Consider the following 16,518-nt stretch of genomic DNA (forward strand, 5'->3'; position numbering starts at 1 on the left):
CCTAGAATTTCCTTGTGAAGTTTGGTACCTTTTATGACATTAAGAAACCAAGGTCAGGATACCAGGTATACTCATTGCTCTGGAGTATTTTTGCCTCTAGGCCATTTTGGCAAGAAAACATGCATGCAAATACACATATACACACACATACTTATTTTAATACACACACATCTATATAAACATACGTACACAAAACATACCATATAGTTTACTTCTTTATCTTATTGTTTGTCTATTACACTAAAATGTGAGTTCCACACGGGAGGACATCTTTGTCTATTTTGTTTGCTGTCGATATTCAAGTGTATAGAACAGTGTGTAGCAAATGGGACGTGTTCAATAAATAGTTGTAAACCATAAAAGAAAAAGAAAAAAAAAAGCCCCAGTCAGCTAAATGACTTGCCAAATACAGCTGACAAAACTCTATTTGACCTTGCTCCAAAGACCTAAAATAGGAGTTAACATCAGGCTAGGATGGCAGACATCTTCATCATTTTCTCACCTTATTTTTTCCTGACCTCTTTTACCTCCAGACTCTATAATTTGTATTCTCTCTTCCAAAGTTCTGGGGTTCATAACCTCAGGTGGTCAGTGAGTAGGAGTTGAAAGCAGAAGCTAGGTGGCTAAGACTGTGGGTAGCAGAAGACCCCACAGCACGCAGTGGTGATGGCAGGGACCCCTCCTCAGTCTAGAATGTGGCATAATAAGGGGAGGGGGTCAATGGGACAGGTGGTGGTACCTGGAGTCAGCATCGTCATTGTTAGCTGGTGTCCTGCTCTGTTCTCACCCAGCAGCAGTGGTAATGCTACCCCAGGAATGACCACATGGAAGCAGAGTGTTAGAGGTAACAGTGGGAGAGAAGAGGAACCCAGAAGGGGTGGACGGGGACCCAGCAGAGAAGAAGCCATTCTCTAGGAGCCTTGGCGTCATGGAAACTGGCCCTGCTACTCCAACTGTCTCCAAGTGCTATAAATAGTCAGTTTCGGTATCAGCCATGGCCAGATCAGGCCAGCAGCACAGGCTAACCCTGAGAGGAAATGGATTGGGGTGGGGTCGGGGCGGTGGGGGTCGGTCACAGAGAGAGAGCATGGGTGGAATGGGTGGAATGAGGCTAAAGGAAAGCCTTTGCCTGTCCCCATTGCATACCACATCAGATCACTGGTATTCAGAGCCCTCCCCACAGAATTTTCCAGCCTGCCTATTATCCAATAATGTCAGGTCAGCAGACGGTGTTCCATCCCCGCTACCTTGTTTTGTTTCTGTTGCCTGTTATGGCCTTTCTGCCTTTATATCTGCCTGATATTTTTAAAGTGTATCTCGAATTTCACCTTCTCCAAAGAGGAAGTCAGGAAAGCCATCCACTTAAAGATTTAGTCTATTTCAGTTGCTGACACTTGGGCTGTGGTTGTCCCTGCCAGGGGAGCAGGGAGATCTGGCCTTTGGGACCTCCATGAATTATGGACCTGAGGGGTCTTCTGGGATCCTAGGAACCTCTGAATAACCTCCTGCTCCTCTCTCTTCTCTTATAAAGCCCTCCAGACCCTACAGATCTTCCTCTGCCTCCCCAGCCCAGACTTTGCCTTGTTACTTGGTTACTGAGTGATTTTAGGGAAGTCTCTTAACTTCTCTGCACCTATTGCAGGCTTGGTTCCCTGGTCCCAGAGGCAGAGTATAGCACATGGATATTAATTAAGAAGGGTCCTTGGTGTCAAGGCCTGTGGAAGGGAGCGAGGAGGAAGCTGGATTGAGCAGAGGGAAAGGTTGAGCTGCCATACAGGCCTGACAGCCTCATCCTATTCCACAGGGAGCTCTGGAACCAGAATGACCCATCGGAGTTTTCCTATGTCAGGCCCAAATGGCCCATCTTTACCCTCACTTATAATAGTCATTGAATGCAGGCAGCCTGGGGAAGGGCAGTCTTTGGGCAAGGCTGCTCTCTGCAGTAAAGGCAGTTCCTGAAGGGACTCAAAGCTGACAACTCCTAGCACCTGGGACAAATCCTTCCATGAAGGGGGATCTGGATTGTGCATCAGTGCCTCAGCTTTCTCCTGTAGCAAGAGTATCGCGACACTTCACCGGGCTCTTGTCTCAATGAAATGCAACAAAACATGTCAAGTTCCTAGCACACTCTGACTCACAGTCACCGTTTAGTAATAAGGACAGTGTTTATTGCCTGGGTATTGGGCTAGGATTCGTTGGGTAACCCTGACCCCAAGCCACTTTTCTCTTTTAGGGAGGGGTCCAAGGGCTGGCTCCATGTGAGCTAAAGACTCAAATCTAGACTTTCAAAGTTTCTCTAGACGAAGTTACATATAAAGCCATAGAAATGAAATATGTTCATCACACAAATTTAGGAGGCCCCATTCACAGATAAATTACATTTTTTTAAAATTAATTCATGATCCTGTGAACAATACAATTACATTTTGTGTGTGTGTGTTTTTGTCTTAACTTCTCCAACATAAATGTTAAAATGAACCACTTTATCTATGATCCTATTTTGGAATTTCTTCTTCTCAATATTCAGGCATGCTTGAGAAATGGTAGTCCAGGTCCAGGTTTCTCACTTCCGTTAGAGAATTCTGATGCCACCTCTCCAGGTGGGGGCTAGGCGGCAGGTGGGCATTACCGTTACCGCTCTTGAGCTGACCCCTCAACTTCTTGTCTATTAGGTATAGGACCAGCCTCAGACTCATCTGCCCACACCTTTACCAGCCCCGAGGGAACTGTAACCGGGTAACCGGGTCCTGTGCGCAGGTGTCCTCATGCCCGACGTGCCATGGAGCATGCTATGTGCCCACTGGAATCCCAGAGGCACCCAATCCTGAGTGGCCACTTCAGGATTTCCTCTGGGCCGGAGCAGGAAGCCGGAGAAAAGCAAAAATTAGAAGCTGCATTCCCTGCCCAGTACCTGGCTCAGACGAGAGCACCTCCCCCAGCGGGGCCCGCCGTGGACCGTCCTGGAACCATCTGCAGAGTGGACTGTTCTGGAACGACCCGGAGATGAGCCGCGCATGGGACCCCAGTAAAGGACACACTGCCCCTGGGAGCCGGGTTAGGAGTTGAACACGACTAGACCCGCAGGATAGGATGGGGGCGCGCGGGGCAGGGGGAAGATGTCTTTGTTCTGCAAGCCTCGTGAGCTTGGGTTTCGGTTTGCTTTGCAAAAAAGAGAAAGCAAACCGCTCCGGTGTCATTTGACCCAGGAGCCCCAGGCTGTTGCGCAGGTTTGGGTACGTGGGAGCCACTGTGCTCCAGGCCTGGCGGCCGCCAGACCAGAGCTTCTGGCTGTCTCCCGCCGCTGGGCAGAACCGGCCTCAGATCTTAGCGTTGGCGTAGAGTCTGAGAGTTACCTAGCTCCCACTTGGGCCAGGGGCAAAATCGCTCAGCCTCAGAGGAGGGGTCCTGTAGGCGATCTTCAGGAAAGGAAGCTCTGCAGTCACCTGGGCGAGTCCAGGACTTGTCCTGGAGATTAAATAAGACCATACGTTAAGCTTAGCAAAGTCATAGTCTCTGTTCTTAAGAAATGGGGCTGTTGTTTCAGGAAGCAAAGTCTCGAAAGAGTGGCTCTGGAGGGTCCTGGCAGTGGCACTCTGGGTGTGAATGTTGCCAGATTAGCAGAAGCCAGAGGGAGAATCGGCCTGCAAACACCCTCACCCTGTCCACACTGTAAAACTAGACGGAGAGCTGGAAAGACCCTCCGTCCCCGCTGACTCCTCTGTCCTTTTCCTGCCCTCCTTGCTTCCATTTCTCCAGCATTCTCCGGCATCCCCCCATTTCCCCACTCCTCCTCCCCCCATATCCAGATAGTTGATGGAGGCTGTTTAGGTCCACAAACTTTTATGGAATGCATTATAATAACAACAAGGCAACTGAAGTTCAGAGAGGTTGCTTAAGGCCTTGGCAGAAGTCAAGAGTCTGAGGGAACTATAGAGTATGGGTAAATAAGCAGTGGTGTTTAAAATAAGACAGGATTGCTTGTGTTTAGGGGTCAGAGATGTCAATTCGTCTGGGTATTTTCTGATTACATGCTATGTGCCCAGCTCAGAGCTAGCTCCTGGTGGAGGTTAAAAAGAGATGAGGTTCCCTACCCCCAGAAAGATTGGCATTTAGTCTGCAATCCAAGGACCTGAGACCATTTTACTGATTTTAACATCATCATTAGAAGAAATTATTATTTTTTAATTCTCCAATTCTATCTCCCAATACGAAGTTAGTTTTTGTACTTTCTCCTAATTTTTATCAATAAGAAGACAGTTTTTATTTTTAACATAAAATGTACAAATAATAATAATATTTGGTTTGCAAATAATTTTGTTCCACTCATTTTATTTCCCTGTCTTCTCAGTCTTCATGGTCATCATTTTCATGCTGCATACTATTCCCTCATATGGCCATACCATATTTAGCCACTTTTCTGTTACTGGTTGACTCCAGTTTTTTGTCATTATAAATAATGAAGCTATAAATATCTTTGTACATATAGCTTTTTTTCTTCTTTTAAATTATGCCCTCGGAATCAGTGCCCATAAAGGGGATAACTGGGTCGAAGGGTTGATGTTTTATAGTTCTTGCTATGTAGATCCAGACAACTGAGAACATTTAACAACTAAATGAAGCAACTGAGGGCTCACAACCCTCACAAGTGTACTAATGCCTATATCTGTAAAGAATATTGTGTAGAATAAGCACTGTTGGGGATGTAACCTAATTCACTGTAAGACACATGGGAATGAATGAGAGGCAGCCCCACTCCTCATGGGGCACAGAAGCTGTGGCTTTTCAACTTTAGTCTCCTCCTAGGACACAAAATACTCAAAACTACTTCACATTTAAGGCCAGACTCAGAAGTTGGCAAGTCTCCAAAATTCTGCCAGGACTTGAAACACTAAAATGTTTTCTAATCAGCTGAGTCTTAATCAAAATGGGTGGATTTGGGGCTTTGATGAAGCAAGAGGCTGGTTCCTGGCTATAACTCTATTCCTTTCTCTCAGATTCAAGAAAGCATATCAGGATGCAAGGGGATGGGAGAGATATACAGATAGCACAAATCCACTTGGATTTCTAAATACAAGCAAACCATTCCTAAAAATAGGTATTTTTGCTGTGATAATCAGACAAATAAGATGATCTTTCTGTGTGTAAATCTGTGCACAGGACTCCTCAGGATCACAAGGAGACAGAGCCTTGCTTTTAACTAACATCTTAAACTGGGTTCCTGAACCCAGTTCCTACAGGGGTCCCTCATGCCCAATAAACAATTCGGACACCAGCCTGGTGTCCAAGAATTCAGCTCAATTCAGACACTACCTGTCCACCTGGAGATAGCATCAGATCCCATAGGTTAAAGGTTTGGTCCTATAAGACTGCCCCTGCCCCGCCCCCACGCACACACCTCAGAAGTCAGATGCAAGCTGGGGCCTATACCTGTGCTTCCGACCAACCGACCAACCGGCTGTAGTTGGCGGTTTTAACGACCTCCTCTAACTGAGATTGCCAATCACAAGTCCGGGTTGTTACCTGCTGGCTATAAATTAGAGGTTCTCACAAACTCCTCCTTCAGTTTGATTAATTTGCTAGAATGGCTCACAGAACTCAGAGAAACATGTTACTTACTAGATCACTGGTTTATTATAAAAGGATGTGACTCAGGAACAGCCAGATGGAAGAGATGCATAGAGTAAAGTTTGTGAGAAGGGGCTCAGGGCCTCCATGCCCTCTCCAGGCACACCACTCTCCCCGAATTTCCACCTGTTCACCAACCTGGAAGCTCTCAGAAGCAAATTCATCGAACCCAAGGAGGAGGTTGTGGGAATTTCTGAGTTACAGTCTGTTTTTATGGAAGTTTCATTACAAGGGCACGACTGATTAAATGATTGGCCTTGGCGACTAATTCAATCTCCAGCCCCTCTCCCTATCCTGGAGGCGGGGATGGGAGGGAAAAATTCTAACCCTCTCATCACGTGGTTGGTTCTCCTAGCAACCAGCCTTCATCCTTAGGTACTTTCTAAAAGTCACTACATTCCCATAACAAAAGACATCTTTATCACTCTCAGACACTTGGGAAATTCCAAGGTTTTTAGGAGCTGTGAGCCAGGATTTGTGGTCGAAATATATACAAGAAATATATTTTTGGTCATCTGAATGACCAAATATGTGTTTCTTATAAATCATAATATTGCATACATTGAGCATGTGCTCTGTGCCAAACACCGCACTGAGGCACTGGGGCCAGGATGAATAAGTGCCAAGAAAACTCTGAGGAAACGGCCCAGAAAGGGTAAGTTGTCATAAGAATGGTCATTGTATTGCATTCAAATACTATGTGCCAGGCACTATTCTAGGCACTGGGACACAGCAGCCATCAAAATTGATAAAAATCCTACCCCCATGGAACTAATGCTTAGAGGTGGGGGTAGGACAAATAACAAGTGAAATATTGAGTATATATCAGATGGTGATTAATGGAGAAAAATAAAGCAGGTGAAGGTGACAGGGCGTTCTAGAGAAGAGGTTTTAAGGAGGGTGCTCAGGGATGATGACATGTGAACAAAGAGAAAGCCACGGGAATGTCTGGGAGAAGAGCATTCCAGACAGAGGCCCTGAGGCAGGAGCAAGGAGGCCCCAGTGCGGTGGGGACAGGGCAGCTGGAAATAAGGTCAGAGAAGGAGTTGGCATCACTGGGTGGCCTTGTAAGCATTTCAAGTATTTCGGCTTTAATCAGAGTAAAGTGGGGACCCAACAGACAGCATGAGACATGGTCTGTTCTGGCGCGGAGAAAGCACTCAAGGGCGAGGGTGGCAGGGAGGCCAGTTGGGAGGCTAGTGGCAGGCTGGGAACTCGGGTCTTCCTACTCAACCCCGTGCCCTTTCCACGTACTTAGTCCTTGGCCCGGGCCAAACCTGAAGGGAAAGGTCAGAACCTACAGCGAAATCCAGCCTAAAGGAAAGGTTTCTAGGAAGGTTTTGAAGTCCAATTATAACAGCGTGCGCTGGTCTCATTAGCATTATAAAAGTTCCTGTAAGGGCTTCCTTAACACAGGACTGACCAGATGTGTAGCCTCGGGGAAGTCTTCTAACCTCAAGCTGACCTAGTTACATCAGCTGAAAAGTGGGGCTAAATGCCTTGACTGTGCTTCATAGCATCGAATGAGCTCATTCGAAAGCACCTTTTATACATCATTACCGTTTACAAAAAGCAAGTGAAAATGGAGCTGCAATCAGAGGGTTGACTTTGCACAGCACTTCTAAACTCGTTTTAAAAAAGGCCAAGCCTTGGTCTGTCGGAACCTGCTTGCCTCTCACCTAGTGAGTGGACTCGGCGGTGCTGCGGTCCGGGGCGGAGCTGCGGAGAACCGAGCCCGCCGATCGGACTCGGGGTACTCTCGGACCGACTCCCAGCCTAGGCTCTCCGCAGGCCCCTGAGCGGAGAGTGGCTGCGGGCCCCGGGCGAGAGAACAGGCGGGGCCGGCGGCCTCAGCGCGGCCTGGGCGGAGCCGCCCCCGCCCTCGCTCCCGCCCGCCCCAGGCTCCCAGGGGCGGCGGCGCGCGCTCTTTCTCCGAAGCTGCCGGGGGAGCCCAGCGCGCCGCGCCGCGTCTTGCCGCGTCTTTCCCCGTGGGCCACCGCTCGCCTTCGCAACGCCATGACCACCCAGCAGATAGTACTCCAGGGCCCGGGGCCTTGGGGCTTCCGCCTCGTGGGGGGCAAGGACTTCGAGCAGCCTCTCGCCATTTCCCGGGTAAGAGAGCCTGGGGCGCGCAGGGAGCGAGGCGCTCCCAGGCTGGGGAGCGGCGTGGCCTGGAGGGGATCTGGGGAGTCTGGGGCTCCGAGGGCGCTGTCGGAGACGGCGGCTTCGGGAACCGGGTGCGGAGCTGGGACCGCCAGGCGCATCCAGGTGCGCCAGGAGCGCCGTGCGCGGAGCGCTCTCCGCGCTCCTCGGGCCCGCCGCCCCCCGCGCCCCCCGCCGCCCCTTCCCCGACGCTGCGCTCACGGGCGAGCCGGGCGGCGCCCGGGCGGGCACTACCGAGTCCGTGAAAAAGAATGGGGCAGCTTTCGGTCCTTCGCCCCGGAAGCGCGGCTCGGAGTGTGGACGCGCTTTGTTAAGCGGCGAGGGTATGAGGGTCCCCGCAGATCCCGCACGCTGGGAGACAGCACTTTTCGGTTCTTCGCAAGTCGCAGAGTGGCTGAACGGCGTTTGGAAGCACCCGGGACAACCTGGAACGTGAAGTGGAGTGGGTGGGGAGTTTCCTGGGAGGCGAGTGGGATTAACTTTAAACACACAACCAAAACAACTCGTTGCCCACTCTTGGGATCTCAGCCGTGGCCAGGTCTCACTTCCCTAATACCTTTTGGAGAAAAGTCAGAATTTTGGAAACAAAAAAGCCCGCATAAACATGGCCTTATTTCTTCCTGGCATTCCCGGATTATCAACCAATCGGCTCTTTTCCCCCAGGAAAATACCTGAATCAAAGGAATAATTGAAAACTTAGAAGGACCTCATCTCTTTGGAAGAGCCCAGGTTCAATCGGAGACCACTAGAAACCATAGGGAGACCCAGGCTCAGTCATCTAGTTTGGGCTAAAGACAAGATTGATGTCCAACCGAGAGTCTCCATATTCAGTGCCTGCACCTAGAAGGTAGCCAATAAATATTTTTTCACTGAATGAAAAAAAGAAGCCAAAAGCACTCCGTGGTGTCCATGCCTTACCTCACATTCCATTCTTGGGCCCATCTACTTGCTGAAGGTGACCCTAAACTTCCCTCCCCAGCCGTCTGAACATCTCTTTTTTTTCTTGGAGACGGGGGTGAGGGAAAGGGAAGATCCCTATGGATTCTTTTGACTTAAGTCCGTGCCTGCAGCAGCTGAAGGAGTATGTATGATGGGAGGTGCAGGAGGAAAAGAATTGGGGGCCTCTTCTAGGCTTCTCTGCCACCTACAGTCCTACCCACATTTCCTTCCCGGTGGGTCTAGAGGACTGAGATGGTCTTCTCTGACCATCCCACGCCCCCTAAAAGGCAAGTGCCTCACTCAGTTTCTAGGCCCTATTTTCCCCCTGTCTTCTACCGGCTGTCCTGATGAGATCTCTTTGATTATTCTCACAGGTACAGGTTGTCTTCCCAGCCACCGAATTCCTCAAGTGCAGAAAGTGTGCCTTCCCCTAATCTGAACCCCTGCTCCCAAGCCTGACATAGAGCTGAACCTGGCTGTGCACAGTAAATCTTTGCAGGCTTATTAATAAATGCTTGTCCAGGGAAGGCACATTTAGACTCAGTTACCTCATAGTCCATTTGTCCCTGCTCTTTGTGTCTATAATTAACCTGTCAGCCCTCTCCACATCTGAATTTATATATGCCATGAAACCTTTTACTAAGAAGTGGAAGACACATTGGCAATCTGTTAAAAAGGCAGTTACTGCTTTAAAAAGTCTTAATGCACTGTGTAGGAATGATGATATGGGATGGAAAACAATTCCGTAAATTCATTAGTTTGTACTTCATATATTCATTCATTCATTTATTTATTAGCACATGTTTAATGAGCATATACCATACTTCAGAAACTGTAAAATCCTGGGGTCTTAGAAACGAGAGGACACAACTTCATTCTCAAGGTGTTTATGGTCTGGTAGGGGAAGCTAATCTTTATAATGTCTTTGGCAGGTGCTTTAACTGTAAAATGAAAGTGACTCAGAGAAGGTGACATTCTCATTCTCACAGTAGTTTGCTTGTTTCTTCATCTCATTTCCACATGAGAAAAATGTGGGCCTCTTCCTGGCAATGGGAAAGTCATTGTCATAAAGGGGCCTTGAGGTGGCTTTCTGAGATCTTGTGCTGGTCTGTTTTCTGATTCTTGCTTGAACTGTGCTGGGATGAGCTTTCTATTGTCTGAGGCTGCCTTTATCCAGCAATGAGTCTAACCCCAGCTACTGGCTGTGAGTTGAGGAATGTGAGTGCTCTGTAAACAGTGAACAATAGTGAGGAGGTGTGAGCACTGAAGAATGTAGCACACCTTCTGGTTGGTAGGTGTGCTACATTTATCATCCTGGGCAGATAGAGTTTGCTAGTATGGTTTTATATATGTAGACTTTGAGTCTCCACACCAAAGCAAACCATGAAATTAGGCTGGGAGAGGAGTGCCTTTTATTTTAATAACTATGTTTGCTTTCTCCTGCATGGATTATTCTGGTATTGGCTCTAGTCTTTTGTTAAACTGCTAAAGCTTCTGAATATAATTCTGTAATCCGTGTACTTGAAATTGTTTTATCTTTTTTAACTTATTTTTCATTTGAAATAAGAAGGTCATAAAATATGAATGCATAGCAAACGATTATAAAGTTAATACCTGTTTAATTGCCACGCAAGTCAAGAAATAGAACATTGCCAGTACCCCGGAAGCTAACTACACATAATATTATCTTGATTTATGGTAACCACCTCCTTTTTCTTTATAGTTTTACCACCTAAATAGGCATCTGGAACACCATAGCTTAATTTTGCCTGTTTCTGAGCAGAATTCTACAGAACACATTGTATGTGTGCGTATAGCTACTTTCACTCCTCAGCGTTTTCTATGTTGTGATAAAATTTCAATCCAGATTTTCAGCTTTAAATGGACATAAACTAGCTTTCTTCCTTTCCCAGTTTTTTATTGAAGGCCTCTACCTTGGACCTCTCCCTGATGATCCAGAGGCACATTTGCCACTGTCCCCTGAGATTTTTTCTGTCAGTTCCTGCTCCAAATCTACAGTTGTATCTCTCCTTGAGGGTTTTTTTTTCCCCCTCCCCCATGTCAATTTCTCTTTTTCCCTCTAGTTGCTTTCAAGGGAAGTCTTCAGAGAATCCATACCCAGGCCAAAATTGCTGCTCAATTTATGTTGACTGTTTTTCTCTCCCAGCAACTGACAAAAGACAGGAAGGGGTGGGGTCAGAGATAAGGGGATGCTCTTGTGGGGAGGAGCTGCTCATTTGCCTCTTGAGTCCTGGGGGACCTTTGCTAAGAGCAGTGTGGTTTTCTGGGGGAATTGCTTAATATCCTAAGTGGCGCTTAATAATAAATATTCTGTAGCCAGAGGGTCTTCTCTGATTTTTTCAAAGAGTGTTATTTCCGGACTCAAGTAGGTTTATATCATGTCATAAAGGTCTAAAGAGCAGGGGTCATCTGTTAGAATATGAAAAGTAAGAAATGACCATAAAGGCTCATCATGCATTAATGGCCCTTGCTCTACACTTCTCTCATTCTGTGAAATCGATCACTTGGGAAGTATTAGCTACTCCAGCTGATCACTGCTGGTCTAAGGAGAGAGGAGAAAGAGGATGACTCAAAGGGAATAGAATGTAGGTGAATGCTTGAGCCCACTGGCCTGAAATTCACCAAGCCATGTTCTGACCCCCTGACCAGAGACCCTCCCTTTCTTCAACCTTCTGCCCAACAGTGTTGATTTGCCTTTGAGGAGAAGAGAGAGGAGAATGGCTTTAAGATGACCAAGAGGAGACTATCATATAACCACTGAGGTCACACTCCTAGGCTGATTGGGACTGGGAGAAGCACCAAGAAATTGCTCTTGTGCTGGGACCAGGCTCGGACTGGTTTCCAAGCTGTCCTCATTGCCTAGGCTGTGCCTTGCAGTGCTCCACAGAGGAGAGGAAAGCTGGTCGTCTTCACCTTTTACAGAGAGGACGCTCAGGTCCTCCCCATATGTTAGGTAATTTGTTTGAATTTACTTAATTTTTCATTGGTTGAACTACTTAATGTCCTTGTAAAGGAAAGCATCGAAACTGGTTAAAAGGAGCAAAAATGGCTGTGTCAGAAAATTAATTTTTAAAGGATGATTTGACTTGCAGCATGTCTCAGAGGAAAACCTGGGGAAGCTGCCAGAACTTCTGTATGGAGCCTGGTAAAGTGTCCAGGGCAGCGACTCAAGCTGAGCTCCAGTCTAGAGCACCACACTGGGTGACCCTGGGCAAGTGACATACCTTCTTTAGGTTTCAGTTACAAAATAAAACAAAATAATAAACAAACAAGCAAATCCAATGATCTCGTACCTTTTGAATATGAAGGCTCACTTTTTATTGTTAAAAATTGTCCCAGCCTCTCTTATGGCATTAGTTGTACTTTCAACCATGAGTTGATTTGGAAAATATTTTGAATTCAGAAATGTTTTCAGATAAATTCGTGTTATATTATTCATCTGTGAATATCTGTGCCCAGGCGACTCGTGTGTTAATCACAAGAACCTCCATGAACACTTGAAAGATTTGTGTGAGAAATATTTATTTGATTGGCTTGTGACAATGACCATAGTTAAAATGTATATAGGACTTTTTATATGCCAGGCGCTGTTCTTAGTGCTTACTGTATTCTCTCAGTAATCCATCCTTACAAGTATCTTCTGAGGGAGATACAATTAAGATGCCCATTTTACAGGTGAGAAACTTGAGGCATGGAGCTGTTAAGTAGTTTGCCTGCATCTCGTGCATCATACAGAAGTGAGCGAAAGAGCTGGAATTTGGCTGAACACTCTGGCTTTAGAGCCCATGGCCTTAATCTCTATGTCATACTAATATTTTAATGGCAACTAACATTTTTGAATGCCTTCTCTGTGCTAGGTGTGCACGTGAATTAGCTTCTGTATTCCCCACAACCCATGACACAGGGACACTGGACACACAGTCAGTAAATTGCAGAGCTGGGGTTTGAAGCTGGGCAGACTGACTCCCACACCAACTTTAATCACTATATTCTGCCTCCTGATTAGCTGTAACTGTCAATATTTCATTGGTAATAATATGTTGGCACACAGCTCCAAGCAGTGCTAATGGTGGTACAGGCATCAGCATGAGGGATAAGACCCTCTTGGGACCCCAAAGCCTTTTGTGCCTGTGAGGGTCGTTGTCCGGGTTGCCTTCCAGCTGCTTTGTGGCCTCAGCCCGAGTGCTCCTGGAGCTCAGAGCATCCCAGAGAGCAGTACCTCCCCTTCCTGTACCTCCTGAGAAGCCAGAAGCCCTGGCTCCACCTGGGGGAATTGACAGTTCAGCTATGGGATTCTCTGCTCATGTGGACAGTGAAGAACAGAAGAGCAGAGGAGTTGAAGGGCTGGCCAGAGAAAAAACCTGTTCGGGTGGCTTGGAGGGCATTTGGGGGCAGTTTTGTTGGCAAATGAAGACGATCAGGTAGTGGACAGATCTACCTTGCCCAGCCAATGACCGTCCTGGAAAGTGGCAGCCAAAGCAAAATATACCCCTGAAAACCTAAGACAAAAAAGGTAATTTCTATGTGATGCTTAGTACCTGTATGATCGTTGCTGTTACGAGCCTCAGTGTGGGTGAATGAGAGTGAGTGCTGGTCCGTAACTGAGGCCTGTGTTGTACTCCCTCGCACACAGTACACCGCCTTCTTGATAATGCCGTGAACGTCGATCGTGATTTTCTGAAAAATGACACTCTGGTCTTGGAGGAGGCCAGATTCCTGACCAAGAACTCAGGGCCTAATTTTTATAGACGTGACTGCTAATATCAAACAAGAGAACAGGGACAGATGTGTCATAAGTAAGATAAGGAAGACTAAAATGCATAGTGACAGGTTAAATTTACCTCCATTTCTTCTTCTAAAAAATGATAAAAAATACTCATGCTTCTAAAGCTGAACACACCCACACCCTATGACCCAACAATCCTAGTTAAAGACTCAATAGAATTGTGTCCACATGGGCACCAAAAGCCATGCCAAGAATTTTCAAAGCAGCGCTCTCCTCAACGGTAGCCCTAAACTCAACTCGGATGTCTAACAACAGTCGAATGGACAAGTGAATGGTATAGTTGATGATGTCAAACACCACAGCAATGAGAGTGAAGGAATTATAACCATGCACAAGGATATGGATGAGACACGCACACAAGCACAAATGCGATGAGGGAAAGAAGCCAGACATAAAAGGATAAACATATATTCGTATATTGTATTATAGCAATATGTAATATAAATATATTGACGTATAAATAATATAAAATTAATCAGGCAAAATTAATCTATGGTGTTGGAAGTCAGTATCACGGTAAGTAACCTTTCCAAGAAATTAGTGATGGGAAGGAGGCACAAGGGGGCTTCAGAAGGTCAGTTCTATTAACAGTTTTGATAAACGTGCTGGTTTCATGGGTGTGCACTCTTTGTGAGAACCCATCCAGCTGTATTATTTACGATTGGTGCACTTTTCCGTGTGCATGTTATACTTCAATAAAAAGTTTACCTAAAAACCCTCATGCTTATTATAAAAGATGAGATAATATAAAAATGTGGAAAGCATAAGGTAAAAACCTTCCCCATACCCTTCCCCAATTTTACCTCCCAGATGTAAATGCTGTTAACAGTTTGCTGCAAAACTGCAGGCTTTTTTTTCGATTCATGTAACATTTTAAAAATCAAATTACCATATCCAGGTGAACTATTTAGACATCAGTGGTTTGTACTTTTCGTCATATTTTTACTGCAGTAAACAAGAATTAAAGATATCTTGATGTGGGAAAATGCAGTCTGGGTATCAGCCTGATCTAGGTTCAACCCCTGTCTTGTCCATTTATTAACTGTGTGTTCTTGGGCAGGATTAGCCCCTGAAGCCTCAGTGCCCTCATTTGTAACATGGGAATAATAGTACTTTTCTTCAAAGGTTGTGGCGAGGATGAAGATCATATGTAGAGAGAGCCTAGCACTGTAGCTCACACAGAGAAGGCATCTGGAGACAGTGGTACTATTAAAAATACACTAATGGTAGCTGCTATGGATTGAGTGCTTTTTATGTGCTAGTCTTTTAAACTCTTTACATGTGTAACCTCATTTAATCCTTCCAGCAACCTAATTAGATTGATACTATTATGTTTCACTTGGTAAATGAAACTGAGGCATAGAGAGTAAGTTTAATTTGCCCAGTGTAATGTGTTTAGCAAATGCTTAGGCTTTAGGTTTTGGGGGTAGTTTTTGGAGCTATTTAAATGCACTTGGGGTTCATAGGGGCTTGTTTGGAGACTGGAGAGACTCAATGACTTCCTCATAAATAGAGCATTCTGTTTTGCTACCTGCTTTTTAAGTGTATTCCTACTTAAGAGATGATGGTCTTTCAGACTGAGAGCAGTAAGTTTCTGAATTGCCACTCCTTATTATTGCTAGCTGCCTTTGGCACCGAGCCTGAAGTGAAACTGGATTAAGGCAGAACTCCTATACAGTACCTGAACCCTACTTTATTGCATCATTTCCTTGAGAAAATGGTTATAACCAAGAACATTTTGAAACATTCTTGGGGTTTTCTGACCAACCTGCAGAAGCTCATACAGTTTCTGTGGCTATAATGTGGTTTAAAGTCTGTGCCGTAGCCCTGGCCTACAAACGAATTGAGTCAGAAATCTGATGAAAGGGAGATCAAATTCCACATCTAAGGCGTACTGCGGAGCTGGGTTCTGCTTTGCCCCCCAGTTCAGAATCTTTTAAATTTACATCTGAATACTTTGACACAGCCATTAAGTCAACTGAAATTGTCTCTAAAGCCCCATGGCACTGAGATTGAACTTGAATTCCAAATTTCTTTATTCCAGTCTCGTACTGTATACTATTTTTATTAATGCTCTCTCACCTACTTGTAAGGATTTAAGGTGATTTACAATGCAAAAAAACCCACCCCACCTATTTACAATATTTAGAACATAAGAACACACATAATAAGAGTTAACAAAAAACTAGAACATAGAAGCAGAAAGAGAGATGTGCCAGGGCCTTTAAGTCAGGTGGTTTCTGAAACTGCACTCTACGTTTCAGTGAGTTTTCTGGCCAAGGCAAAATAGGAAACATGTTGAGTTGTTTAGACATCTGGAATGAAATTACTTCTACCGTATTTCATTTGCATAGCACCTTCAAGGATGTCGATCAACATTATAGGGACTTTATTTATTTATTTTTTTACTCTGTTTTGGTAAGAGAGAAATACTAGTCTAATGGACTTTTTTTTTTCCTTCTTTTTAGGCGAGGCAACCCTTGGTTGACCTCGCAGATTGCAAGGACCTTGTCAGCTTACAATCCCTTATTTGTCCCTGGTCTTCCTAGGTGGTCTCCCATCCAAGTACTAACCAGGCCCGACCTAATGGACATTTCTTTCAAGGGCTCTCTCTGTAATTTAATAGGAGTATAAGCCCTTGAAGTTGTTTTTTTAGGAGCTGAGATTTAGGTCTAAGTATTTTTTGTTTACCTGGTGACTTAATGTCATTCAGGAATAGTCACTATGCCCCTTGAAGTTTCCAAACCTGGTGAGCATCAGAATTTTCTGGGAAGGTTTAAAAAAATGTAGATTCTTGGGTCCCACTGTGTGGACCCTCTTTAGTAGATCTGAGGTGGAGTGTGGAGATCCATTTATATTTTAAAACCACCAGGGGTTCTGATGACTGACTTATTTGGGAACCATTGCCTCATTCTTGTAAATATCAGAGTTTTCCCTTGAGATATCGGTGAGCTGGGTCAATTTCTCGCCTAAATTTTAGATGC

At 45.6% G+C, this 16,518-nt stretch overlaps 1 protein-coding gene and 1 long non-coding RNA gene across 2 annotated transcripts in view; one reads left to right on the forward strand and one right to left on the reverse strand.

The window, feature by feature from the left end:
• Positions 1 to 2,146: 2,146 nt before the first annotated feature.
• On the reverse strand, positions 2,147 to 8,204 carry LOC120609275 (uncharacterized). The gene is made up of 3 exons (XR_005654718.1): positions 7,990 to 8,204; positions 3,354 to 3,465; positions 2,147 to 2,849 (listed from the first exon to the last, which is right to left on the reverse strand). It is a non-coding gene; the product is annotated as an uncharacterized LOC120609275 (long non-coding RNA).
• The window catches only part of PDLIM1 (PDZ and LIM domain 1), a 42,313-nt gene continuing 33,319 nt past the window's right edge, over positions 7,525 to 16,518 (forward strand). Inside the window, exon 1 of the mRNA XM_039871686.1 lies at positions 7,525 to 7,737. Within this exon, the coding sequence (XP_039727620.1) occupies positions 7,642 to 7,737 (96 nt within the window). The 5' untranslated portion in view covers positions 7,525 to 7,641. The remainder of the gene's footprint in view (positions 7,738 to 16,518) is intronic.

The sequence above is a fragment of the Pteropus medius genome, unplaced genomic scaffold (genome assembly GCF_902729225.1).
Source record: "Pteropus medius unplaced genomic scaffold, Ma_sr-lr_union100, whole genome shotgun sequence".
Classification (NCBI taxonomy): domain Eukaryota; kingdom Metazoa; phylum Chordata; class Mammalia; order Chiroptera; family Pteropodidae; genus Pteropus; species Pteropus medius.